The sequence below is a fragment of the Armigeres subalbatus genome, chromosome 1 (assembly GCF_024139115.2).
Source record: "Armigeres subalbatus isolate Guangzhou_Male chromosome 1, GZ_Asu_2, whole genome shotgun sequence".
Taxonomy (NCBI): Eukaryota; Metazoa; Arthropoda; class Insecta; order Diptera; family Culicidae; genus Armigeres; species Armigeres subalbatus.
In genome coordinates this window covers 167,434,652-167,460,513 of record NC_085139.1, presented here as the reverse complement: position 1 = coordinate 167,460,513, position 25,862 = coordinate 167,434,652, and the positions used below count along the sequence as shown (strand labels likewise).

Genomic DNA, 25,862 nt, shown 5'->3' with positions numbered 1-25,862 from the left:
TTTAACTAAATTAGCTAATAGTATAACTTATTTTGCCACGCACCAATTTCAGTATAATTTGTTTCTACGAATCGAATTCCTAGAAGTTAGGTTTTCAGCATTACTTAGCGCAAGAGAGGGTTTAAACTCTGCGTTGAACTGAATTTTATTCGCCGATTCGGGGCGTTATCATGAGTGATCAGCACTCATGGAACACATTGTTTAACGCGAAAGATTTAGTGTAATTATTCCTGCCTATTGTTGAACGCCCATAAGAAATGCACGTGCGTTCAACAATAGACGAAGAAATTAGCCGTTCAACATTTGGCGAATTACCCTAGTTTAATTATTTTTATTTTTAGGCATCAAACGTTAGGAGCATGTTTTCAGCGTCGCACAGCCCAGGAGAGGGTGTTAGCTCACAACGGTATAGTGTAGGCCGTCCTCGATTGGGGTCCTGTGGGTCGCATGTAGTGGCTGTGCTCGGGGCAGTTATGTGTTGAAAGCGGTTTCGGGGCAGTTAGGATTGAGTTTTAATATAAACAGATGTAGGATTGAACAAAGTTATAACCTTTAAGGTTCATATTGTGGAGACTATTGACAGCCAAAGCGTTGAGGATAAGCTTTTAGTTAGCAACTGAATTAATTTATCCGATTTGGAATCCTAGATTGAATAGTAGGTATATATGGACAATAATAGAAACTATATACAGTTATCATTTTATTAAGTATTGAGGTTATGTTTTTGGTTAAGTTGAGTATCAGATGGGCATGTGTGATATCCATTAATAAGACAGAATTATTAGAACTGTTTTTTTGTCTTTGTAGTCAGATTAATTACTTACTAATGTTTTGCGGGCCGGCGAGTGAAAGCGGCCCAATTCTTTTATCTACCTCTTTCCAGACGACCAGTGATGAAGAAAATCTTATTGTTCCGGTATCAGCAGTGGTATTCATATTCATAACAACCACCGTCAATACAGGAAGTCTGTGTTCACAACGTGATTACTTCAAGGACAATCCCAACATCTTCTGTGAATTGCAGATAAGTATTGCGTTTATATTTTAATTGCACTGAGCTCGTTCTAATCTGATCGATGAATGAATTTACTTGTCACTAATCAATATCATTAGTAAATTTAAATATTCCGTAGATTAGAAAAGCAAGTGCATATATTTCTATTTTATGGCAACATATCACAACGAAACGGACCCTTGGGAGCCTTAAGTAAGATCTCGGTCCGGTTGCATCTAAGGAGATCTTAGTGCATTGCACACCGGACGTGTTGCCCAGTAGACGTATCGCTCAGCGGTATTTAAATACAACGCAGATAGGCTATGGTCAGAGGGTGCGTTGATATTACAAGATTACAAGATTACAAAACACAAACATCAGCCAAATCTATTTCTCGCGGGAACGAACAAAAACTTGACAGCAAATTCAAAAGCAACCATGGCTTGCTGCGATCCATCACCCAGTATCTAAACCACAAATGTTTCAAAAATGACAAAATAAATCTGCCTTTCGCAGTTACGCATTTTATGGGAGAAGGAACAGGCTCAAAAAATGTTACTTTCTGTTACATGGCGTGGAATTAGACTGCCCGCCGAACCAAACAATGTCCTGATGAATGCCTTCAGACAAGATTACAAAAAACACTTTTAGAAAAACACCACTACGCTAATCACTATGGAATTGTCTTCCAATCACACGCCGTTTTATCAAAAGCAACTTCAATGGCTTTTTAACATCTATTGTGAGATACACACCTAGACTAAATTGACTAAAACAAAAGCCTGCCGCTGACAATATATCTTTTAATGTGCAACAGGCGGTTTTGCACACTGCTAATAAAAAACCGTCGATTAGAATATTTCCTGACAATGGTTCAGATTTTCTTTCTTAAATAATATATACTACAATGTATAGTTTTACTTCACTTAAGACATTTTATTACTTTAGCACTGCAATTGAATTCGAATGCTCATTTGTTTGGGATGGTGTTCAATGCAAATTTGATTTCATATGGGTGACTGAAATGTTATGAAAACAGTGCTACGCTAAACAGCTAGTAACTTAGATTGCAAACTTTCTACGTAGTCAAATTACAAAGATTGTATGAGTCGAGCTTCATAAACCCAAAAAATAAAAATGGAAAATGTTGAGAGTGAATCACCCATAAAGTAATTCTCATCGTAATGATTTTAAAATTGATTTCTACTTAGGTAAATTTCAATAGTTTAGTTTGATCGACCAACCATCGAGCATAGATACACCCGGTTTACGGATAACGGCTGAACCAGCCTCTGTGTACACTTCCAGTGTGGAAGATTCACCACTCGATAAATGAAGTGTGGCGGATTTTGGTGTCTTTGCTAAACCAACCAAAACCACGCGCTCCAACCAACTTTTCGTTGGATAAGTGGCTGTAGTGTCAATTTTCCTGGAAATTAAAAATGAGATTTAGAAGTATTATAAATTTTAAGTAGATTTTAGCATAACTAATAATACTTACTTGCTACTGAGAACGTTGTCTTTGAATTCAAACTCGAGGTACAGATATTTACCAGAGCGATAATCAAAGCTGGCTTCATCATCGATATAAAGAGTACCTTTTGCCACAGCATTCTTGTCCAAAGCCACGACCAAAGTATAAGGATCATCCTTCATTAATGTTGCGGCCCGTCTTATGCGTTCCTTGCGTGGGACCACGGTACCTCCACGTTGAAAAACAGGAACTTTGTAGTTGTCTACCGAAATGGACTCGAATCCGGCAGACGAGTACTTGCGGTTATTATCCAAATCATACCATAAATCACTCTCGCCATTATCTTTAGCAGGGAAATAAACATCGACTTTGCTCTGGCCTGCTTTCAACACTGGAGCAACCAGCAACTTATCGGCAAGCATAAATTGGCTATCTATGCCATAGCATTTCACGTCGGTCGGATAATGAGCCAGCAAGGGACGCATGATCGGCAGCCCAGATCGTTCATGTTCATAGAACATTGTGTACCAGAGTGGTAGCAAGCGGTACCGCTTCCGGATGGCATCCCGAATAATCAGCTTGACATCCTCGGGAAACAGCCAAGGTTCACGTCGCTTTGTATCGATGTGCGCATGCGAACGGAAGAACGGCTGAAAGGCTCCCGTTTGGTACCAACGGTAGAACAGTTCTCCATCAGGATTCCCGAAGAAGCCACCAACATCGGCGCCACAGAAACTGATGCCGGAAACCGAAAGTGAGAGACACATTTTTATTGATGCCTGCAGGTGACCCCATTCAGCCATATTATCTCCCGTCCAAACGGCGGCGAATCGCTGGCTGCCGGCAAAGTGTGATCGAGTTAAAATGAACGGACGTAGAGCACCTGCAAAGATATACGTGGTTTTAGGAAAATGTTTTCTGAAGGCAAATGGGATTCTGTATCAAAAGTCTGGGGTTCATTCCACACAAAACAATACGGCCGAAATACGCATAACATAATAATACCATAATAATACCTCTTGAAGATGGCTGGAGAGATATTCGATCCGCCATTGGAAGCACCGCAACCGCTGCACTAGGCACGGTGGCTCCGGATCAGAGAAACGACTGGTATGACGGCGAATGTGAGCAGTTAGTTGAGGAGAAGAATGCAGCATGGGCGAGATTGCTGCAACACCGCACGAGGGCGAAAGAGGCACGTTACAAACGGGCGCGGAACAGACAAAACTCGATTTTCCGGAGGAAAAAGCGCCAGCAGGAAGATCGAGACCGTGAAGAAACGAAGGAACTGTACCGCGCTAATAACGCACGAAAGTTCTATGAGAAGTTGAACCGTTCACGTAAGGGCCACGTGCCACAGTCCGATATATGTAAGGACATAAACGGGAACCTTCTTACGAACGAGCGTGAGGTGATCCAAAGGTGGCGGCAGCACTACGAAGAGCACCTGAATGGCGATATGGCAGACAACGGTGGCGGTATGGTAATGAACCTAGGAGCACGCGCGCAGGACATGCGACTTCCGGTTCCGAATCTCCAGGAAATCCAGGAGGAGATCGGCCGGCTGAAAAACAACAAAGCCCCTGGAGTTGACCAACTACCAGGAGAGCTGTTTAAACACGGTGGTAAAGCACTGGCTAGAGCGCTGCACTGGGTGATTACCAAGGTTTGGGAGGATGAGGTTCTGCCGCAGGAGTGGATGGAAGGTGTCGTGTGTCCCATCTACAAAAAGGGCGATAAGCTGGATTGTAGCAACTACCGCGCAATCACATTGCTGAACGCCGCCTACAAGGTACTCTCCCAAATTTTATGCCGTCGACTAACACCAATTGCAAGAGAGTTCGTGGGGCAGTACCAGGCGGGTGTTATAGGTGAACGCTCTACCACAGACCAGGTGTTCGCCATACGTCAGGTATTGCAGAAATGCCGCGAATACAACGTGCCCACACATCATCTATTTATCGACTTCAAAGCCGCATATGATACAATCGATCGGGACCAGCTATGGCAGCTAATGCACGAAAACGGATTTCCGGATAAACTGATACGGTTGATCAAGGCGACGATGGATCGGGTGATGTGCGTAGTTCAAATTTCAGGGGCATTCTCGAGTCCCTTCGAAACGCGTAGAGGGTTACGGCAAGGTGATGGTCTTTCGTGTCTGCTATTCAACATCGCTTTGGAGGGAGTAATACGAAGGGCAGGGATTGACACGAGTGGTACGATTTTCACGAAGTCCGTCCAGTTATTTGGTTTCGCCGACGACATTGATATCATGGCACGTAACTTTGAGAGGATGGAGGAAGCCTACATCAGACTGAAAAGCGAAGCTAAACGGATTGGACTAGTCATCAACACGTCGAAGACGAAGTACATGATAGGAAGAGGCTCAAGAGAGGTCAATGTGAGCCACCCACCACGAGTTTCTATCGGTGGTGACGAAATCGAGGTGGTTGAAGAGTTCGTGTACTTGGGCTCACAGGTGACCGCCGATAACGATACCAGCAGAGAAATTCGGAGACGCATAGTGGCAGAAAATCGTACGTACTTTGGACTCCGCAAGACGCTCCGATCGAATAGAGTTCGCCGCCGTACCAAACTGACTATCTACAAAACGCTTATAAGACCGGTAGTTCTCTACGGACACGAGACCTGGACGATGCTCGTGGAGGACCAACGCGCACTGGGAGTTTTCGAAAGGAAAGTGTTGCGTACCATCTATGGTGGGGTGCAGATGGCGGACGGTACGTGGAGGAGGCGAATGAATAACGAGTTGCATCAGCTGTTGGGAGAACCATCCATCGTTCACACCGCGAAAATCGGAAGACTGCGGTGGGCCGGGCACGTAGCCAGAATGTCGGACAGTAATCCGGTGAAAATGGTTCTCGACAACGATCCGACGGGAACAAGAAGGCGAGGTGCACAGCGAGCAAGGTGGAGGACGACTTGCGGACCCTCCGCAGACTGCGTGGTTGGCGAAGTGCAGCCATGGACCGAGCTGAATGGAGAAGTCTTTTATGTGCAGCACAGGCCACTCCGGCCTTAGACTGATGATAAATAAAAATAATAATACCTATTCAAAAGATTGTTCTGAACGATTTACGTTTTACTGCCATGAAGGTAATATACCTACTTATTTTTTTTGGAAATTATTTTCTATGAAGTGAGCCATTGGAAAATACCTAGTTGTAGACAGACTGTTATAGAATCAATAAAAAAAACAAGTGCAGAAGCAATCACATTGTTTGATAACGGTGGATTTACAGTGGTAGAAAAGCATTCTTACATGACTTACAATTTGTATGCATCGCATCAAGTGCAAAAACCAACAATTTGCAAAAAAGGGTTTTAATCAAAATATAAAATAGCATATTCCATACCATCAAGAAATCCGTAGTCTTGTTTATGAAACTTGAGGATATCTATATCTTCATATGGCAAATCCTGTTCTGCAGAAGGTTAGAAAAAAATTACATAAATTACCTAAAGTATGTACATACGATGATTGCAAAAAGTAAAATAAGGTGCGACGAGAATACGCACTTTATTTTCAAACGAAAGCTCCTTTCCAGAGCCCTTATAAAATAAATATAAGCTTTCAATAATCAATTCATAGTTGGAACAGCCTATTGATGACCTATGATTCCTACCCGAATAATAGTAGGGGAGGACGGGGCAAGATCGTCACCCGGGGCAAGAAGAGCACCCCTCAATTTTATCGCCATTATGCCTTTTTCTCTCTAAATAATCCCGCACACTTTTAAACTAAAGCCCAACAAGACTTAACACTGAAAAAATATTATAAAAATAAAATGAATCTGAAATACAGATGAATTAGCAAAGGTTGGTGAAAACTTGGATTTTCTTATAAGAAATCAGCATTAGAAAATGAAGGTTTCTAAAACACAAACATTTTAACATGAAAATCTTGACTAACTACACATATAATATGTCTTCAAAAAATATTTTAAATATTTATAATTTATCTCAAATGGGGCATGAAACAATCAAATAATACAGAAAATACTAAAACTCTTTTGCACATCCTACAATTATGATTTACTATGCGATGAATCTGTCAAGTAACTTACATTATCAAATTTACTGAACTTTTAAAATGATTGATGCCCCGGGGTCAATTCCCGGTGCCGGTCTAGGTAATTTTCGGTTTGGAAAATTGTTGCGACTTCCCTTTTTTTGCCCCTTTGGATTGCTATGATCGGTAGGGTTTTAGTACCGGGAGTACCGGTACCGGAATTCCCGGGAGTACCGACCAATTTTCGGTACCGAGATACCGGTACTGGCTTAATGAAAGTACCGGTATTTTCGGTACTAAGCAAAAAGTTTTGGTTAAAACTTCCGGTGGTTAAAACCACATTATTTGAATGCAGCAGCTAGTAAGAAAGATATTTTTTTACTAAAATTTCAAACACCTGACAATAGAGGTAATAAACTATACAGGACGATTGCCACTGCGGTTCCCTTTGTTATTATCCCCAAACATGTTGGGTACCTATCTGTCAAAACGTATTGATTTTTCCTTCGTTGACATTTATTGCCCTATCCTTGCTGGTAAAAGATGTTTAGGCAGCGACAATCAATTTGGACAAACGCCAGGCGTCCGATGACGTACCTCAAGACAATCAAACCACAACGACATCGTCACATCCCAAAAAATCGTCACACTTCATCAGTATTTTTCCAAATCGTCCCCGCTTGAGGCAAGAGTGTTCCTGTAAGTTCGATTATTGCACCAAGATTCGTAAAGATTGTAGGACAAGAGTTAACTTACAACGACTCAGAAAAAGCTGAAAGGAAAATACTGAAAAGGAAAATAATACTGCTTCATGATTCACTAGCAACAGTTCGCCCTACTTCTGTAGACTCAGAAAGAGCGTTCTCTGTTTCTGAAAGCTTCGCTACTAAAATACGATCCCGTATGTCTGACGAAATATTGAATATGCTGTGCGTTTTGAAAGCATATTTCAAGGATAAGGTCAAGCCCCAAGACAAGTGTTGAATACATACAAAGCAATGAATAAAGTTTGAATCTTTACCATTAAATCCTGTCTTTCTATTGATTTTGATGATTTTGGAAAAAAAATCTTCCAGTACCGGTATTTTCCCGGTACTCCCGGTACTGAGGGGTTCAGTACCGTAGTACCGGGACTCGCCAAAAAGGGTCGGTACTTAAAACCCTAATGATCGGGGTGAGTTTTTTTTTAAATTGACAAGTGATTATGCCGGAAGACCAAATGAACACCGGACTGTGGGAATCAGCTAACATAATCCTCTTGAAAACTTTCAGGAATGTGGTTTTGTCAGTCAAGTCAGTCACATAGGACAAAGTCTAGTCAAAATGTAAATTTGAATATGTCAGTATTGTTTGTATGTACGTTAGGCGTTGATTATTTATTGAGTCATTTCTATTATTGTGAGTTGTATAATTAATGTAAAACACTACTAGACTTCTTTATTTTAGATCTGTTATTGTCATTGTGTTGTTTTCGGTTGCTGTCTGTTATGTTTCAACATAAAGGTCTTATATAACTTTGTCTTATTAGTGTTTTAGTCATTGTTAGATAGAGTATGTATAGAACTACAAAAGAGTTGTTGAGTATTGCCTTACAAATCCTATGTCCTTTCTCTATCTATCAATATCTGCTTTCTCTTTTTATCAATCTCTTTTTCTCGAGATATTCTTTTTCTTGAGATATAAAACTCAATCTCTCCTTTCTCTTCTGTCTCTCTTCTATCTCAGATTTTTAATTTAATATTTTCCTATCCAATAGTACAGTAAACTTCTATCTTGGCTACTCTAAACAATTTCTCAAACAAACATTTAAAAAAAAATTGTTTAATAACTGAATCTAAAATGTTCAATATTATTATTTCATCTTATGATAAATCTAGTTTTTTAATCCTACTTTTTTTGACTGATTTCTGGTTTGCTATGATGTTAAGACTTATCATCAGAACCAATACAAAGTTTATGCAAGAAATATTCATTGTTATGGAGAAACACAAATTCAGATTCCTAGCATTGAGCTATTTTCTATTCATTTTATTGCATAATGCATCGACATTACTATTTTGAATTTTCCAACCTGATGTAAATCCTGATAAGTCTAAATAGTTCTCCACTCCCAATTGAAAACATTCTGAAAATTGAATAATAAAACAAAGTAGACTTCTCAATTTCAATATATATTACAATTTACCCTATCCTACCTATATGGCCACTCGTTGGCTTCGCTACTTTCAGTTGACGAGAAATTGATTAATTTCCCGACCCCTTGGAGAGTGCTAATGAGCCCTAGCGGATCCTCCATGTAAAGAGCTATACCTGATAAATATGCCGGGACATACGATCAGGGGATCAGTCTGCAAAGCAGCCGATCCACTGTGATTCGTTAGAGGCGCACTGAAGTGCTCCAAATGTGATATGATACACAGATGAATATTATCTTCAGTACCGTCATCCCCCGTGACCTTGGCTAGGGGAAATTGTTTCGACTTCCCTGGACATAAAAGTATCATCGTCAGTGGACGTTCTCACATCGACGTGAATAGACGCGCTTGTTCACTGGTTTGCTCTCGGTGCTGTTTTTTATTCGTGTTATAAAAAGACAGGAACACCGTCTGAACACTTAACACCTAGCATTAGACAACGGACACATAACACCCAGTGGACCAGTGGAGAATGTTTCGATCACGAAAAGTTTCCTCCTTACCGGGGCGGGAATCGAGCCCACACTCCATAGCACATGCGTCTAGACGATTGACGTCGCTAACCGCACGGCCACGAAGCGTATTATTCGTGTTAGGTATTCGTAAGCATCACAATGTCTTCCGAAATTACGGTGCAAAAAAACACACTCTCTTACTTGTTCCCGGGATGCGCAGCTCAACCAACTCTGGTTGATATGGCTCGTTTCGTGAAATCCCTGAGTGGAGATCAAAAAACGATGGAAACCGCCTACAAGATATCCGACGAAAAGTCGGTTTTCATACGCTTCAAAACGGAGGAACATAGAAATGCTGCCAATGGAAAAGTCGCCTTCGCCGGATTGCTGCCTGAGTCGTTTCGGGTTAGGCGCAGTATTTTCCTCATTGGCCGTCAGGACGAAATCCATTTAGGCACCTTTGTCGGCTTCTCTTTTCCATCACCCGCCTGATAAACGCATCCTGTTCTTGTCTTGCGTCTCGAACAGCCTGGCGGAGCTTCCAAAGGTTCTGTTTCAGTAACTTACTGATGTGTGTGCCTTGCGCTTGCGAACTCGGGCAGTGGCCCGCCGAGCGTGATGATAGGGCTATACCCCACCACTGCTGGGGACACTCTGGTGCTGCTAGTTGCAGCCTCCGTCACTCCGCTCTCCGCCTCCCTAGGAGGAGACCTTGCCAAACCCTCTTTGGCAAAGGGGTTTACCACATATATTGCTAACGCATCGTCAAAAGAATTATTTTTTTAAATCATTCATTATTGTTGGGTCCTCCTTGTGGCTGCCGTCGAATCCTACTGGAGTAGCCGCCTTTAATGAACCCATGGTTATCATGGAAGCCATGCAAGGGTTAAATCTTACATGTTCAGAGCCAGATCAGCGCCAGTCAGAAAAGGGAATCTGAGCCTACTCCCACCCAGCAGACAAAGCCTGGTGGCAGGATATAATGTAGAATGCCATCCCTCGCCTTCACAATATTACGATATCCAAGACAAGGTCTTTGGATCTTTGAGTGCATTGTATACATCTCTATTGATTTTGACCTCCGTATCTGGAAATAATTATAAAGACACCACTTTTTTACACCTATGGGCTACATACAACAGACAGACGGGGACAGCAGGGACTATGTCCAAGGGCTTGACGATCCCTCCCCAGGCCATCTGCGAGTTGTGGCGCCTACCTAGGATGTGGTGGGGTTTGACAGTGGGCCCTGTTAGACCTCTATAAAAAGCTGCATGAATCCGCAAGTACACTGAGGATACTGGCCGTAAGATTTTCATACGACCAAACTTATGAGAATTTTTCATACGAATTGAACTATGAAAATCGTAGGATCTTTTTTCGATCAATTCTAACTCTTTATTGGGCATCCAACGAGACAGATTCTCGAAGCGTCGGTGGGCGTGTGGTGTAAACGCACGCCTCCTAATCACGACGTCCATGGTTCGAAACCGGATTACACTTTTTTTAAACGAACTGAAAATATTTCATAAGATTGTCGTATGAAATGCATTCCATTAGAAAATCGTATGAAAATCAATACATTTTCTTGTGGCGAAATTTCAAAAGAGAAACGTATGATGTTCTTACGTCCAGTATCCTCAGTGTAGGCTCCGCCAAAGCGACCGTGTGCCGCTCAAAGCACACAAGCCCAAGTCCTGGTGTTAGGTGGGTCGCTAAACAGCCCTGACACGACGGCCCTTCGACAAGACAGGAGGTTTGCGCAGGCCCAATAAGCCGCCTTTAAAAACAACTATTACGAACGACATAGAAGATAATGCGACTCGATACAATCGGCAACGACCTAGGCGACGAATAAAGGATCACGATTGGAGGCTTGGAACATGGAACTGCAAGTCGCTAGGTTGCGACAGGATAATCTACGATGAATTACGTCCCCGCAACTTCGATGTCGTACCGCTGTAGGAAATCTGCTGGACAGGACAGAAAGTGTGGAAAAGCGGGCATCGAGCGGCTACCTTCTACCAAAGCTGTGGCACCACCAACGAGCTGGGAACCGGCTTCATAGTGCTGGGAAAGATGCGCTAACGCGTGATTGGGTGGCAGCCAATCAACGCAAGAGTGTGCAAGCTGAGGATAGAAGGCCGTTTCTTCAACTATAGCATCATCAACGTGCACTGTCCACACGAAGGGAGATCCGACGACGAGAAAGAAGCGTTCTATGCGCAGCTGGAGCAGATATACGATGGATGCCCACTGCGGGACGTCAAAATCGTCATCGTTGACATGAACGCTCAGGTAGGAAGAAAGGAAATGTATATACCGGTCATCGGACCGGATAGTCTGCATACCGTATCGAACGACAACGGCCAACGATGCATAAACTTTGCAGCCTCCCGCGGAATGGTAGTCCGAAGCACTTTCCTTCCCCTAAAGAATATCCACAAGGCCACATGGAAATCACCTAATCAAGTAACGGAAAACCAAATCGACCACATTCTAATCGACGATAAATTCTTCTTCGACCTGTCATAAGACGAGTTTAAACAATCCCATTGAATTCCACCACTTAATTGTATCTTGACAGATACGTATTTCGACCTCAACAGTAAGGCCGTCTTCAGTGTCTCGTACGAGTCAAGTCCGAGACACTGAAGACGGCCTTACTGTTGAGGTCGAAATACGTATCTGTCAAGATACAATTAAGTGGTGGAATTCAATGGGATTGTTTAAACTCGTCTTATGACAGGTGAAAACATTCCACTAAAAAGCTCAAAATAATTTTCTTATCTTCTTCGACATTACGAACGTACGCACTTACCGCAGTGCGAATATTGAATCCGACCACTACCTCGTCGCAGTATGTCTGCGCTCAAAACTCTTGACGGTGATCAACACGCGTCGGAGTCGTCCGCCGCAGCTTAACATTGAGCGGCTACAAGACGGTAGGCTACCCCAAGACTACGCGCAGTGGAACTCCCAACGGAAGAGCAGCTAGGCGCAGCATCTCTTGAAGATGGCTGGAGAGATATTCGATCCGCCATTGGAAGCACCGCAACCGCTGCACTAGGCACGGTGGTTTCGGATCAGAGAAACGAATGGTATGACGGTGAATGTGAGCAGTTAGTTGAGGAGAAGAATGCAGCATGGGCGAGATTGCTGCAACATCGCCGAGGGCGAACGAGGCACGATACAAACGGGCGCGGAACAGACAAAACTCGATTTTCCGGAGGAAAAAGCGCCAGCAGGAAGATCAAGACCGTGAAGAGACGGAGGAACTGTACCGCGCTAATAACGCACGAAAGTTCTATGAGAAGTTGAACCGTTCACGTAAGGGCCACGTGCCACAGCCCGATATGTGTAAGTACATAAACGGGAACCTTCTTACAAACGAGCGTGAGGTGATCCAAAGGTGGCGGCAGCACTACGAAGAGCACCTGAATGGCGATATGGCAGACAACGGTGGCGGTATGATAATGAACCTATGAGCACGCGCGCAGGATATACGACTTCCGGCTCCGAATCTCCAGGAAATCCAGGAGGAGATCGGCCGGCTGAAAAACAACAAAGCCCCTGGAGTTGACCAACTACCAGGAGAGCTGGAGAGCTGCAGATGGCGGACGGTACGTGGAGGAGGCGAATGAACCACGAGTTGCATCAGCTGTTGGGAGAACCATCCATCGTTCACACCGCGAAAATCGGAAGACTGCGGTGGGCTGGGCACGTAGCCAAAATGTCGGACAGTAATCCGGTGAAAATGGTTCTCGAAAACGATTCGACGGGAACAAGAAGGCGAGGTGCACAGCGGGCAAGGTGGATCGATCAGGTGGAGGACGGTTTGCGAACACGACCGAAAGAACTTATGCGATACTTATTGGGAATAGACAAGCATACTTTATGCACTCACTTGGCAGAAGAAAAAAATCATATCTCGCATAAGTTCAATCACAAAGCAGAATATAGACGACACCCTCAACTGGCTTTGAGGTCGCCAGAGCCCACATCAATGGCAAAAGTGTAAGAATTCTTCAAAGAACTCGATTGGTCAATTACTAAATATAGATGATCGTTAATTACTAAATACAGATGATCGTTCAGTGTTATGCTTAATCATTATCAGACGATCATGATTTAAAAATTTCTTAAATAAAACGGAATGATGTAATATGAATCTAAAAGTATTTTAATTTCATCGGAGGGGCGTTTGGAAAAAAACTGATACCAGAAACTCTCTTAATCTTCTTTCTATATAATAAAAATGAGTTGAGTTTTCCTTCCTGACGATTTAACTCGCGAACGGGTTGACCGATTTACAAGATTTTCCCCTAATCGATTTGTTTTGGGATCCGCAAGGTTTGTATATACAAAAAGTTGGTGAATTTAACGGGGAAATGTAAAAATCATTAGAATACTATTTTGGGTCAGCTGTCGAGAAAAACAAAACAAACGCACGGACATTGATCTAGAGTGCGGTGCTGCAAATAAGTTCTCGCTTAACTTTTCAAAAGGACCTAAGTAACATTTTTTTTATGAATTTATTTGAATAGCGCAATCAACAGAACAACATGAAAGCTATTGAATGCAGTATTAAAATTAATTCATGAAAAAAATGTTACTTAGGTCCTTTTGAAAAGTTAGGCAAGAGTTCATTATTGTAGTAGCCAGATAGGGAACCCCTGCTGGCAGTAGCATATCCAGAGAGACTCTAATGAAGATTTAGAGATCTGAGCTAATGTGTTTCTTTAGAAGCATAAATTGTAAATAAATTGTCTCTGCAGAATGTTTTGCTATTACCCTCAACACGCCTCCATTAGCGTGCATCGCCTAAATTCTCCAGATGTTACAATTGTGACATTTGCAACACCCGGGCAAAGCTGGGTATTTTCTGCTAGTTTGTAATAAAACAACAACTGCTCACCTGTCATAAGACGAGTTTATACAATCCCATTGAATTCCACCACTTAATTGTATCTTGACAGATACGTATTTCGACTTCGTCGAGTCAAGTACGAGACACTGAAGACGGCCTTACTTTTGAGGTCGAAATACGTATCTGTTAAGATACAATTAAGTGGTGGAATTCAATGGGATTGTATAAACTCGTCTTATGACAGGTGAAAACATTCCACTAAAAAGCTCAAAATAATTTTCTTATCAACAACTGCTCATTTTACCCCAGAGAACTGAAGAGAAGGCTAATAGGCCTACCTACCATTCATTCAATATGGCGTACAATGTTTTTGTTTTTATTTCATTTAATTCATGATAACAAAACTTCGGAAGTACCTATCGACGAGCTATTTTTCGTCATAAGGAAGCCATACAAACACAAAAGGCTCGATGTATCTCAACTAATTGCAAGTTTTCGCCAGGAGAAGTTAATTGCCGATAATTAGCACTAACTGCGTACAAGCCAATCACCCAAAATGAGCGCTGAATTCGGGTATACTACCCAGAAACTGGGTACCAAAAACGATGTTGGGTAGAGTCCCATTGTACCGCAGATGACAGGTGTTTCACCCTCCTGTTTTACCCCGACGATGGGGTCAACTTTTAGTTTGGTCAAAAAATCGATATTTTTAATTTGTATAAAATGAATATAAAATGGATTCTATAACATTCCCCAGAAAACCATACTCCAGAAAACCATTCCTCAGAAAACCACTCCCCAGAATGCACCATATCCCAGATTTTTTTTCATACCTTTAAAAAGATTCCTGCAATGAAGAAAAAATATGTTGTTTCTAACGGGTGGCAACTTAAAAAACCGGAATGAACAGAATGGTTCGGGGAAAAAAATCTACAAAGAAGTACAGTTCAATCTGATATATCTTATACAAAAGTTGTTCTTAGTCTTCAAACTTAGACTAATCATGCTAATATGAGATCCGTGGGTTACCGTGCGGCGCAGCTTAGGCTTGGTATGATATGATCGCTGTACGACTCTACCACATTGATTTTCGAAATGCTGCTTCTGAACCTGCTTCGTGTATTTGGCCTTACAATCACGTTTATATACAATGGAGCTGTTGTAACCAATTTCGGGGTGAAAGTGGTATGCAACAATTTTAAGGATTCATTCTAAGAATTCATTCACATAAAGTCATTTTTCTGTGAGCAGTATTGAAGTATTGAAGTCATTCCAAATTTTAGTTGCCACCCATATAAGCTTGAATCAATCATTGAAAAAATGGACCTTTTATATTCACGTCGTTTTTCGAATGACATGTGAATGGTCGCTTCTAATTAGTATAAGCAAACTTTGCAGAAACAAATGTAGAATCTGCAATTAAACTTTAAACGGATGCTGTAAAAAGTTTGAGCAAACGTGTGCTTCTCTAGAAGCGTTCAATTATGACAAGCCTTATTCCCGGCAAATCCCATATTTGCAGGGATTTATATGTACATGGGACAGTTATGCATGTAACGACAGTATTTGTAAATTTATTTAAGTTTTATCCAATAAAATTGTGGATTTTTATTAGTGTGGGTAAATTTATATTTCAAAAGAAGGCATCATCCACTTTTTTGCTATACTCCGGGCAAACGGGTGATTTGAAAGAAGGCGTATTTCAGGAAAATGTGTAAGTCAAAATAATGTAGGTATCACTCATTTGCCTTTTCCCGAGCAAATGCGTATTTTAAAAGAAGGAATCATCTATTCGTTAACCTTATTTCGGGCAAATTCGTGCTTTTCAAGAAGGAATCATTTACTTATTTTTCTATTCTTGTGCCTTATTTTCGACAAACGCGTGCTTAGCTAAAAAAATACAAAATATACTCTATTCATGGAAAATGTGCGCTTTAAAAGAAGAAGTTATCGATTTAATTGCCTTATTCCGGTTTACTTAATCAAGGCGTTCTTCAAAATAAGAAGTAATTCACTTTTTTTGTTTTGGGGTGAATCCAGAATAGACGTGACCAAGCGATGCGACGTGACACGACAGTGCAGTTTGACAGTTCTGGGTCCTAAAATGAAGAATCGATATTCGATTTTCTTTCAGGGAACGATGAAGTTAATCATCCCGAACGCGTCACTTTTTCTTCCGACTCAAAATCGGAAGAGACATTGTTTAATTTGAAATTTAAAAATAGATGGAAAACGCTTCCTCGACATTTTCGGTCTTGTTTGACGTACGTACCCAACACACGCGTAGTAGTTGCCAAGTCAGCACATGGCAGTGTACCGGAGTGTGGGACTCTCACCCACTATACCCTCCTTGGGCTCCAACCCTAATTTCCCCCGGGACAGCTTTCCAGCATTACTTCTGGAGAATAGCTTGTACTTAAGGACACTCCCCGTGCACCACTGTGGGTGTGTGGTTTCAACCCACTACCACCCTGCCGCTGAAGCAGCTTCTCCAAATGTCAATCGTACCATGTGAGTCTTATTTGGGTGCTCACCCTAACACTAGAGGTGTGCGCCGCCGCACCACGCCGCCGCCGCTGACAGTTTTTGGCACACCGCCGACGTCGACATTTTTGCATCGATACCAATACCGAAGATACCAATTATTTCCATGAAAATTCTATACAATATCTTGTTGAAATTTTGAAAAGCTCTCCGTAAAAACTAAGCGTGAAAATTGCGAAGCAGTTCCCGTTGAAATTCAAAAAAATCTAATTGAAATTGTATTTTTGAACAGAAAAGAGTCGTTTGGCAGAAAGCCACAAGGCTGAAAGATGTTAGGCCGAATATGTCGTTTAACCGAAAAGACTATTTGGTAGAAGCCTTCCGAGTAAACCGATAACTTTTTTTTAATGTTGTGAAATAATCGATTATGTTTACTTAATTTGATACCTTTTTGGTCGTTTTAATGGTTAAAATAACAAAATGTTATAGCAGAAATATCTTACTGTGACATTCAATCATTAACTATTCCTGCTGTCGATGAGAGCAAATCAAAAACTAATTTTGATATTGGTTTCCGATAGCAAAATAAATACACGGTTTGATGTCATATCACAGCAAAATTTATACATATTTGATAACAAATTATGACTCAATTTGATGTCAAAATCAAAATATGTTTTCTATATGATCTCATTATGTTTTCAGACTTCGCTAGGATATCTAGCCTAAAGTAATTTGGCCGAGAATGTCATTTGGTCGAAAAGTTCCTTTGGCTAAAAAAAATCGTGAATATGTCCTTCGGCCGAAATAGTCGTTTGGTCGAAAAGGACTTTCGGTCGAAAGTGTCGTTCGGCTGAATTGGTCATTTTGAATATTTTCAAGACAATAACGGGAGAATCTTTTGATTTTCGCCTCAACATTTTACCGAAAGATTTCTAGTTTTTCCAGAATAGTTATTCGAAAAATTTTTTTCAGATTATCCACGGAAACTACTTTCAAGTATCGAGAACTCTCTGGAATTACCAAGAGGAGCTCTTTGGATTTACCAAGGAAAGTTGTTTGGGATTCACATGAGAATCTCTTCAGATATTTCACGAGAAGTTGTTCCAAATTTCTATAGGAAAATGTTCGGAATATACACGGAATGTTCCTATTAAGTTTTTGTTGAGTATTGAGTATTATAGTAAAAGAGATGCTTTACGTTGTCTTCCCCAAACCAAGATTATATAAGACGGTTAGTTTTTTTATCCTTTATTAGAGTGATTTTTTCGCAGGGAGAAGTTCATCACTAAACGGCTAGTTTGGCATAGCCAACTTTAAAACATCGAAAAAATGCTCGGAATTTTTGAGGATTTTTTTTGGATTTCTTCAGAAAATTCTTTCTATTTTCGATTAGAAATTCTTGGCAGACAGACGGCCGAACTGGCAATTTGGCCGAAAAAGCCGTTTGTCCAACCAGGTTGTCCGGCCGAAACGATCGTTGGCCAAAAATGCCATTTTGCTGCAATAGTATTTTGACAGAATGGGCCATTTGGCCGAAAAGTCATTTGGTCCAATGGGTAATACAGCCAAATTTCAATGACTGATCCTCGTACTGAACGGGTGATATGGTCAGAAATGACCATTTGTTTGGCGAAATGGTCTTTCTGTCTATTGACCATTGAACAAAATTCCGTGGCCTCTCTATTTTTAAGTCGATACTGGCGTTTAGGCCAAAAGAAATTTTTGACCGAAAATGTAGTTTGGCCGAAAGCAATAGCTGTGGCAATGGCAAAAGGAAAATTTTGGCAAACTTGTAAAAAGTTGCTTACCCTAACTCTTTGGCTGAATTTGCCGTTTGGATGAAAAAGTCGTTTGACCGAATATAGATCATTTGACCAAAAATGCCGTTTGGTAAAAAATGTCATTCTGTAGAAAGAGCCATTTGGCCCAAAAATGTACTTTCTGCAACCTTCTTTGAAAAGTGTTGTTCGGCTGAATTGATTATTTTGCCAAAAAGACGTTTATCCAAATATCAATTCGGCTTAATAGGATTTGGTTAGATGGCAACTTAAAAAGTAGAGAGGTTACGAAATTTTGTTTAAGGGTAGTTTGACAATTAGCCTTTTCAACGTAAATGTTATTAAGCCAAATGAATGGATATGTTGGATTAACTTACCCGTTCAGTTATTGACATTTGGCTGTATAACCTGTTCGCCTAAACTATATTTTCGGACAAATATCCCATTCTGCCAAACGACCCTTTCGGACAAACAGCATTTTTGGGCTGATGACCTATTCGGCCAAATGGCCTGTTAGAGCAAACGACTATTTGGGCCAAATTACCAGTTCGGCCTTGTGTCGCTTGAGGCCAATGGAATTTTACAAGAATATCTTATAGACAATACATTAGTCGTTCGATAACTGCAACATGTTTTCGTTTCAGCTAGCCAATGGCGTTCGATAACTGCGACGCATTCAAGGCGGCAAACAATTGTCAGACGGCGTCAGAATAGAAGTGCATCTGATTGTTCAGCGCTATCCAGCTTTCCACGCTCGGTAATGGCGGCTTATCGGTGTGTAAAAATTAATTGGTCAGTGTACTGTTTGACACTTCTTCTTCTTCTTATTGGCATTACATCCCCACACTGGGACGGAGCCGCCAGTTTAGTGTTCATTAAGCACTTCTACAGTTATTGACTGCAAGGTTTCTAAGCCAGGTTACCATTTTTGCATTTGTATATCATGAGGCTAGCATGATGATACTTTTATGCCCAGGGAAGAGACAATTTCCAATCCGAAAATTGCCTAAACCGGCACCGGGAATCGAATCCAGCCACCCTCAGTGCGGTCTTGCTTTGTAGCCGCGCGTCTTACCGCACAGCTAAGAAGGAGGGCCTGTTTGACACTAGCTGGAGAAAAGCCTACTGGCGTTCCTGGGTGAGGGGAAGGGAGAAGGCCTTTTCGACAGTGAGTTTCCCTCCAGCTAGTGCCAAACAGTACAGCGACCGATTGATTTATACACTCCGACAAGCCGCCATAACCGAGCGTGGAAAGCTACATGCAGCTATCATCGACAAAAACATCGTTTTGAACCTCAGCTGTCCGATAACTGCAAAACTGATGTAACTATCGAAATGCTGTTAAAAGCATTGCAGTTAAATTACTTTCAGTTATCGAACGTTTAATGTACAAAGAATGTCCCGTAGAAACCAAATAATTTTAGAACAATTTTTTGTGGAGACATTTTGAACAATCTTCCGCGGAAATTCTAAAGAAGTTTTCGTTTAAATTACGGACAATTTCTCGTGAACATTCCAGAGATTTTTTCTTGAAAGTCTCTTTTAAGAATTTACTGTTTTATTGTTGGCCATGCCAAGCTAGCCGTCTTTATTATTCTAGACTGAGAAAGCCAACGGTTAAACACCCATTCTACCAACCGCACTCTCCTACAATTATCAAGAATTTTATGTGAACATTTCGAAGAATACTCAACAGAAATTCAACAGGAACTTTTCGTAAATTTCTGAAGTTTTTCCTGTAGAAGTAAAGAACATTTTTTTGTGAAAATTCTGAAGTTTCTCATGCAAATTGCGACGATTTTTCTGCTGAAATTCCAATTAATTTTATTTGGAAATTACAAAGACCTTCTCTTGGTAATTCCAAAGATTGCTCGAAAATATTAATACTTATAGATTTTTCATGCGAAATTCAAAAGATTTTTCTTTTAATGTCTTGAAAATATCACGAAAAAATGCAAAACAAAATCTTAGAAAAACGTAATGAAAAAATCGCCACGCCGATTCACGCCACCGCCGCCGACGGCTAAAATGGCTTTTGGCGTGACGCCGAAAACGCCACCGCCGCCGACCAAAATTTTGACAAACCGACGAATATCGAACCGGCGCACACCTCTACCTAACACTCCACTGGCATGCCTCGAGGTATCAATAAGCTATTTTATAAAAAGCTCAAATGACAGGAGACCTAACACTAATATTTACATTTTACAAGGAACATTTGCGAAAATGGAATGAAATGATGATGATGATGGCGAATTGATGATGGTTTGCATGCAAATTTACCAAAACAAAGACCGAGCCGTCCGTCCACTCAAAATTTCGATCAGCTGTTCGAATCTGTCTCGTAAAACAGCTTATAGCAGTATGTATACCCTATAATGGACCACCAATCAACGATACTACGCGTAGCATGCGCAGTCCACACTCAAACTTCTACCGTGCTTCGAGGTTACAATAGTGCTGTCCAATGAGAGCTTAAAGTAGCTCGAAGTTTCTCCCTGTCCTGCTCAAGCCCGTTTGTTGACAAAAAAGAACGAGCAGGACGGAAACAACTTCGAGCTGCTCGTTGGACAGCACTAATACTGGTGACGCACTATGACACGCCTGCCTTAACACAAGCTCGCTCTCTGCTGAAATACAGCACACTCACTGCTCTACCGAAGTAGGGACACTCCCCATGCCAATTTGCACTCCCTGGGTTCCTGTGTGCTTTGAAAGGGCCTGCTTGCGGATACATGTAGCTTTTTGTAGAGGTTAACAGAGCCCACGGCCAAATCCCACTACGTCCTAGGCAATGCCCCTAACTCGCAGAGGCGGTGAGAAGGGGTTGTAAAGCATTCTGGGGAATGGTTTTCTGTGGAACGGTTTTCTCTCTCACTGAACATATATTAGTCTCATCGCAAAACAGAGAAATACAGCACCAATCTTGTCGCTTCTTTTTGCTAACATATGTGTGCTCACCGCTAAAAAAAAAAATCACAAAAGTAAAGAAACAAATCAAATTTCTTTTCATTACTTTGTTTTTGAAGGGATGGAAATGGGAGCTATGAGATGAAGTGTCGAACCGTTCCACAGTGGTGCGTTTGGCGAAAATCGTGAACTTTTTTTACCGCTTCAGGGTTTATTTTTTGGCATCGGTATCTTCGGGAACAAATTTTACAAAAATATGGCGCATCGAATGACGAAAAGCTCTAGTTTCAATTTTTCCCACAGGTGGCGCTGCAAAATGTAACTTCTTCATTAAACGATTTTTAAATATGGTGTCTTTGGCAAAGTTGTAGTGTAATTTATTATGAATTTTATTGCTGAAGACACCGAGTGTCCATCTATCATTGTTTTTGAAATACGGACGTTTTTTAGGGACAGACCCTAAAAAAACAATATTTTAAGATATTTTCGAAACTAACAGTTTCAGGTCAGGATATTATAAATCCTGTGTGGATTTCCTTGCCCCAATTTGCCCCTCTGTTGCATATGAAGTCTTCAAATATAACTACATATTTTCGACCTTAAATCGCCGATAACAAGTTATGTTTACTGCTAAAAACATCCCTGGTATTTTCCAGAAAGTGGTCTATTTTGATTATATATACATTTTTGTAGAACATTGTATTGACCTGAAACTGTTAGTTTCGAAAATATCTTAAAATATTGTTTTTTTAGGGTCTGTCCCTAAAAAACGCCCGTATTTCAAAAACGATGATAGATGGACACTCGATGTCTTCAGCAATAAAATTCATAATAAATTACACTACAACTTTGCCAAAGACACCATATTTAAAAATCGTTTATTGAAGAAGTTACATTTTGCAGCGCCACCTGTGGCAAAATTGGAACTACAACTTTTCGTCATTCGATGCGCCATATTTTTGTAAAAATTATTCCCGAAGATACCGATGCCAAAAAATAACACCCTGAAGCGTAAAAAAAAAAGTTCACGATTTTCGCCAAACGCACCACTGTGCGTTCCCCTACCTAAAAATTGAAAAAAAAAAAAAAAAGCGCGAAGTTAGGGCGCGCGCGAAATTAGGGCACATCACGGTAGTACCTAGTTATTGATTGAAAGCTATTCTATGCCCGCCATTGCATGAGTATTGTGTGGTAAAAGTGCATTGGATAAACTGTGCCCAGGAAGTCAAAAATAGATCTAGACCGGGTCGAGAATCGAATTCGCCTTCTCCGAGCTGGAAATTCAATCCCTTTGCTAGCAAGGCTATTATTGTTAATATACTATATTTGAGATAATGCTTTTCAACCGAATGCCTATTTTGTATGTCAATCGATCACTATACCAAATTTCAGCATTTCAGTTCCATAGCAAATGGAACAGTTTCTAGTTTTACTTTTCTATTTCTCAACTTACCTTCACTTCGCCGAACAAGCCCTTCGTAAGTAGCCATGATGTGCATATGACCATACAAGTTATGTACATCCCGATGTTCCCATCCTTCGTGGTGAACGTTGTCTTTCAGCATAGTTACTTCCGGTCCATTGAACACCGAAGGTTCGTTCATGTCATTCCAAATACCTACTTCTGCCGTCGATTCCCTAAAATTCTCCAAAAGGTACTGATCGGCGTAATACTTCCGTACTTCGGGGTTGAAAAAATCGGCATAACTGGCTGCTCCGGGCCAGCACCATCCTTCATAATCGTTTCCGTCTTTATTTTTCACGTAGTAGCCACGATCAGTGCAGTCATTATGGAAGAAGTAGCCTCCATCTCGTTTGATGTGAGGATCGATAATAACCGTTAAATGACGACCGCGTTCGGTCAAATTGCGAATCATTTCAAGCGGATGAGGAAATTTATGATGATCCCATGTAAAGTATTTCTTTGAATCCGTGTACTCAATGTCCAACCACATGGTGTCCATTGGTATGTCGTGCTCATCGAACTTGGCGGAGACGGTCGTAACATCCTGTTCGTCATTATAGTTCCATCGGCACTGGTGATACGCAATGGCATACATTTGGGGCAGGGGAGCTTTTCCAGTTAGGTCCGTAAATTGACGGAAAGCATCCAAAGGAGAAGGCCCCACAAGCACAAACACGTCGACAATGCCACTTTCAGAGATGAAATTGGCCGCCGGCGTTTCATCCTGGTTTGATCGCGAAACAAAGTTCACAATTGAAGACATCACGTTCTTCTCTTGGTCGGGAGAGAAAATATCCACCCATGTCTCAGCTGCATTCTGCCAGTACACTCCGGCAGTAACGCTGGGGCCCGCTCCGTAGATGACGGGAACTGCTCCGTAGAGGGCCATTCCGTTGTCTAGCTCATATTCGAACACATCCAGATTGTACAAACGATAAGGATCAGTCTTTCCACCGGCAGTGTGCTTAAGGACGAAGGAATCAGCATGCTCTGGAATTCCGAACAACACCTTTCCTTGTGGGAAACTGAAATCCATTGACAGCGCCTCTGGGCCATTTGGTTTGGAATCATGATGACTTTTGAAATTTTCCTCCCATGCACCAGGATCTTCTTTCTGTAAATTGAACAAAAAAACATTTGGTGAGTCATACCGGTTTTCCAATTTCTGTTTCATGAGTTCTTCTTCTTCTTCTCCTTCTTCTTCTCATTGGCATTACATCCCCACACTGGGAAAGAGCCGCCTCGCAGCTTAGTGTTCATTAAGCACTCCCACAGTTGTTAACTGCGAGGTTTCTAAGCCAGGTCACCATTTTTGCATTCGTATATCATGAGGATAGCACGATGATACTTTTATGCACAGGGAAGTCGAGACAATTTCCAATCCGAAAATTGCCTAGACCGGCACCGGGAATCGAACCCAACCACCCTCAGCATGGTCTTGCATTCTAGCCGCGCATCTTACCGCAAGAATGACCCGTTTCGTGAGTTATTAATAATTAAATCAGACATTATGCGAAGTGATTGCAATTAATGTTTGTATATCAAGATAGTAAAAACACTTATATTCAACTGATTTTAGTTATCTTCCTAATAATAAAAAATTAAATGAAGTACCATGTACTAATTACGTAAAAGCTTAAAATAGAAGCTCATTAGCGCTGCTACTCAATTCCACAAAAAATGGAGAACATCTCAGACGGCTCTTGGCCTAATACAAGGTATAAACCAGAAAATTTACAAATAAAATAAAAGTTAAACTTTGACTTACCACTTCTTGAGCTTGGTTTTCATCTCCTTCCTGTTCATTTTCGGATGGTGCTGCTTGAGCAATTTCCTTCCGCCGCAAGTGCTCGAATCTCATCAATCCCATTGCGTTAGCCGAAACGACGACCTTTTCTCCATGTTGGAAATCAATCCTGAATGGCGCTACCTGCACCACAGCCTTGTTGGAACCTCCCTCTGCTGTGACAACAATCGTAGAGGCAGAGCCGGTTTCCACCTTTACACCGACATACTCCGGCTCTTTGACCAGCGCATCTACAACGCGATATCGCTCGCTCAGCGGGCTCTTCTCGTCGATTTGGAAGTGGAAAATTCCACCTTTAACGGCACCGAGTTTCAACACGTAGAGGTGGTTTGTCTCTGAATGCTGAAGATCCACTAAGATGTAATTCTTATAGGTCTGAAGAGTTTCCGGTAGCAGTTGGAATTTACTCGTTTCTGGCTCGGAGACTCGGAGGCGCCTGCGGAAAAATAACAAATTTTGCATAGGGGAAGACACCCAGAAATCGCCCTCCCCCCAGTTTTCGCCCACCTATTTTAAAACTTTAATTTCTCGAAAACTAGTTGTTGGAAACAGTTAAAGTTCAGGTTTTTTCATAATTGATTGATGCTTGTATGGAAAAACTTTAACTGTAACTGATTTCAACAACTAGTTTACGAGAAATTAAAGTTTTAAAATAGGTGGGCGAAAACTGGGGGGAGGGCGATTTCTGGGTGTCTTACCCTACCATATATCCGCTTCCGAACGATGAACTTACCGACAGAAACTGCTTTGTTCGCAAGTTTTAAAGTTGTTCCGGTCGACGCTCGTTCCCTCACGGAGCAAACAAAATGCCGCCACGACAAAAAAGAACCATACCTTGGGAGCAATCATTTTTCCCCAGCGAACGATTGTCTCTGCGACTGATCCGCACGAGAGGATCGTTTCCGACCCTATTATTTCTTACAATAAGTTGAAATTACTGCAATTTACCGGTATTTTCCATTAATGCCTGGCGAACGGAGCAAAAATTGACTGAAGAATGAAAACTTTTTTTCGACACGTAAATTTTGCTGACAGAATGACAGATCCTCAAGAAAGCTTCTGATATTGACATCGAGGTGTCGTCGGTGGCGTTATACCGTAACATTCCAAAAGAACTTAAATAGCCCTCTCCATCCTCATTGGTGTTGGTGCTGTGTTTACAAAATTTTCCTTTGTTTTCTGTTAGAACTGTCATATTTTTCTTGTTTGCTGTTAGAAAACAACAAACAATGCGTGGAAACACTAAGAAAAATATCGCAAATTTGAACTAGACATCAGGTGAAAATGATGATTTTCATTTTGATTCAGTGTGCAGTAAAAAAAAATCAATGTGATAGTGTTGCACAGCAAAAAATAATGTAAAGTAGCTCGATGTAATAGCGCTAATGTAA

At 41.3% G+C, this 25,862-nt stretch overlaps 1 protein-coding gene across 1 annotated transcript; it reads right to left on the bottom strand.

Moving 5' to 3' along the window:
• Positions 1 to 1,904: 1,904 nt before the first annotated feature.
• Positions 1,905 to 25,505, bottom strand: LOC134205520 (neutral alpha-glucosidase AB). Its single transcript, XM_062680801.1, has 5 exons — positions 25,205 to 25,505; positions 24,433 to 24,907; positions 22,653 to 23,778; positions 2,496 to 3,351; positions 1,905 to 2,423 (listed from the first exon to the last, which is right to left on the bottom strand). Exons 1-5 carry the CDS (start codon positions 25,318 to 25,320, stop codon positions 2,213 to 2,215), a joined length of 2,784 nt encoding a protein of 927 aa, XP_062536785.1. The 5' UTR covers positions 25,321 to 25,505; the 3' UTR covers positions 1,905 to 2,212.
• Between the last annotated feature and the right edge of the window lie 357 nt (positions 25,506 to 25,862).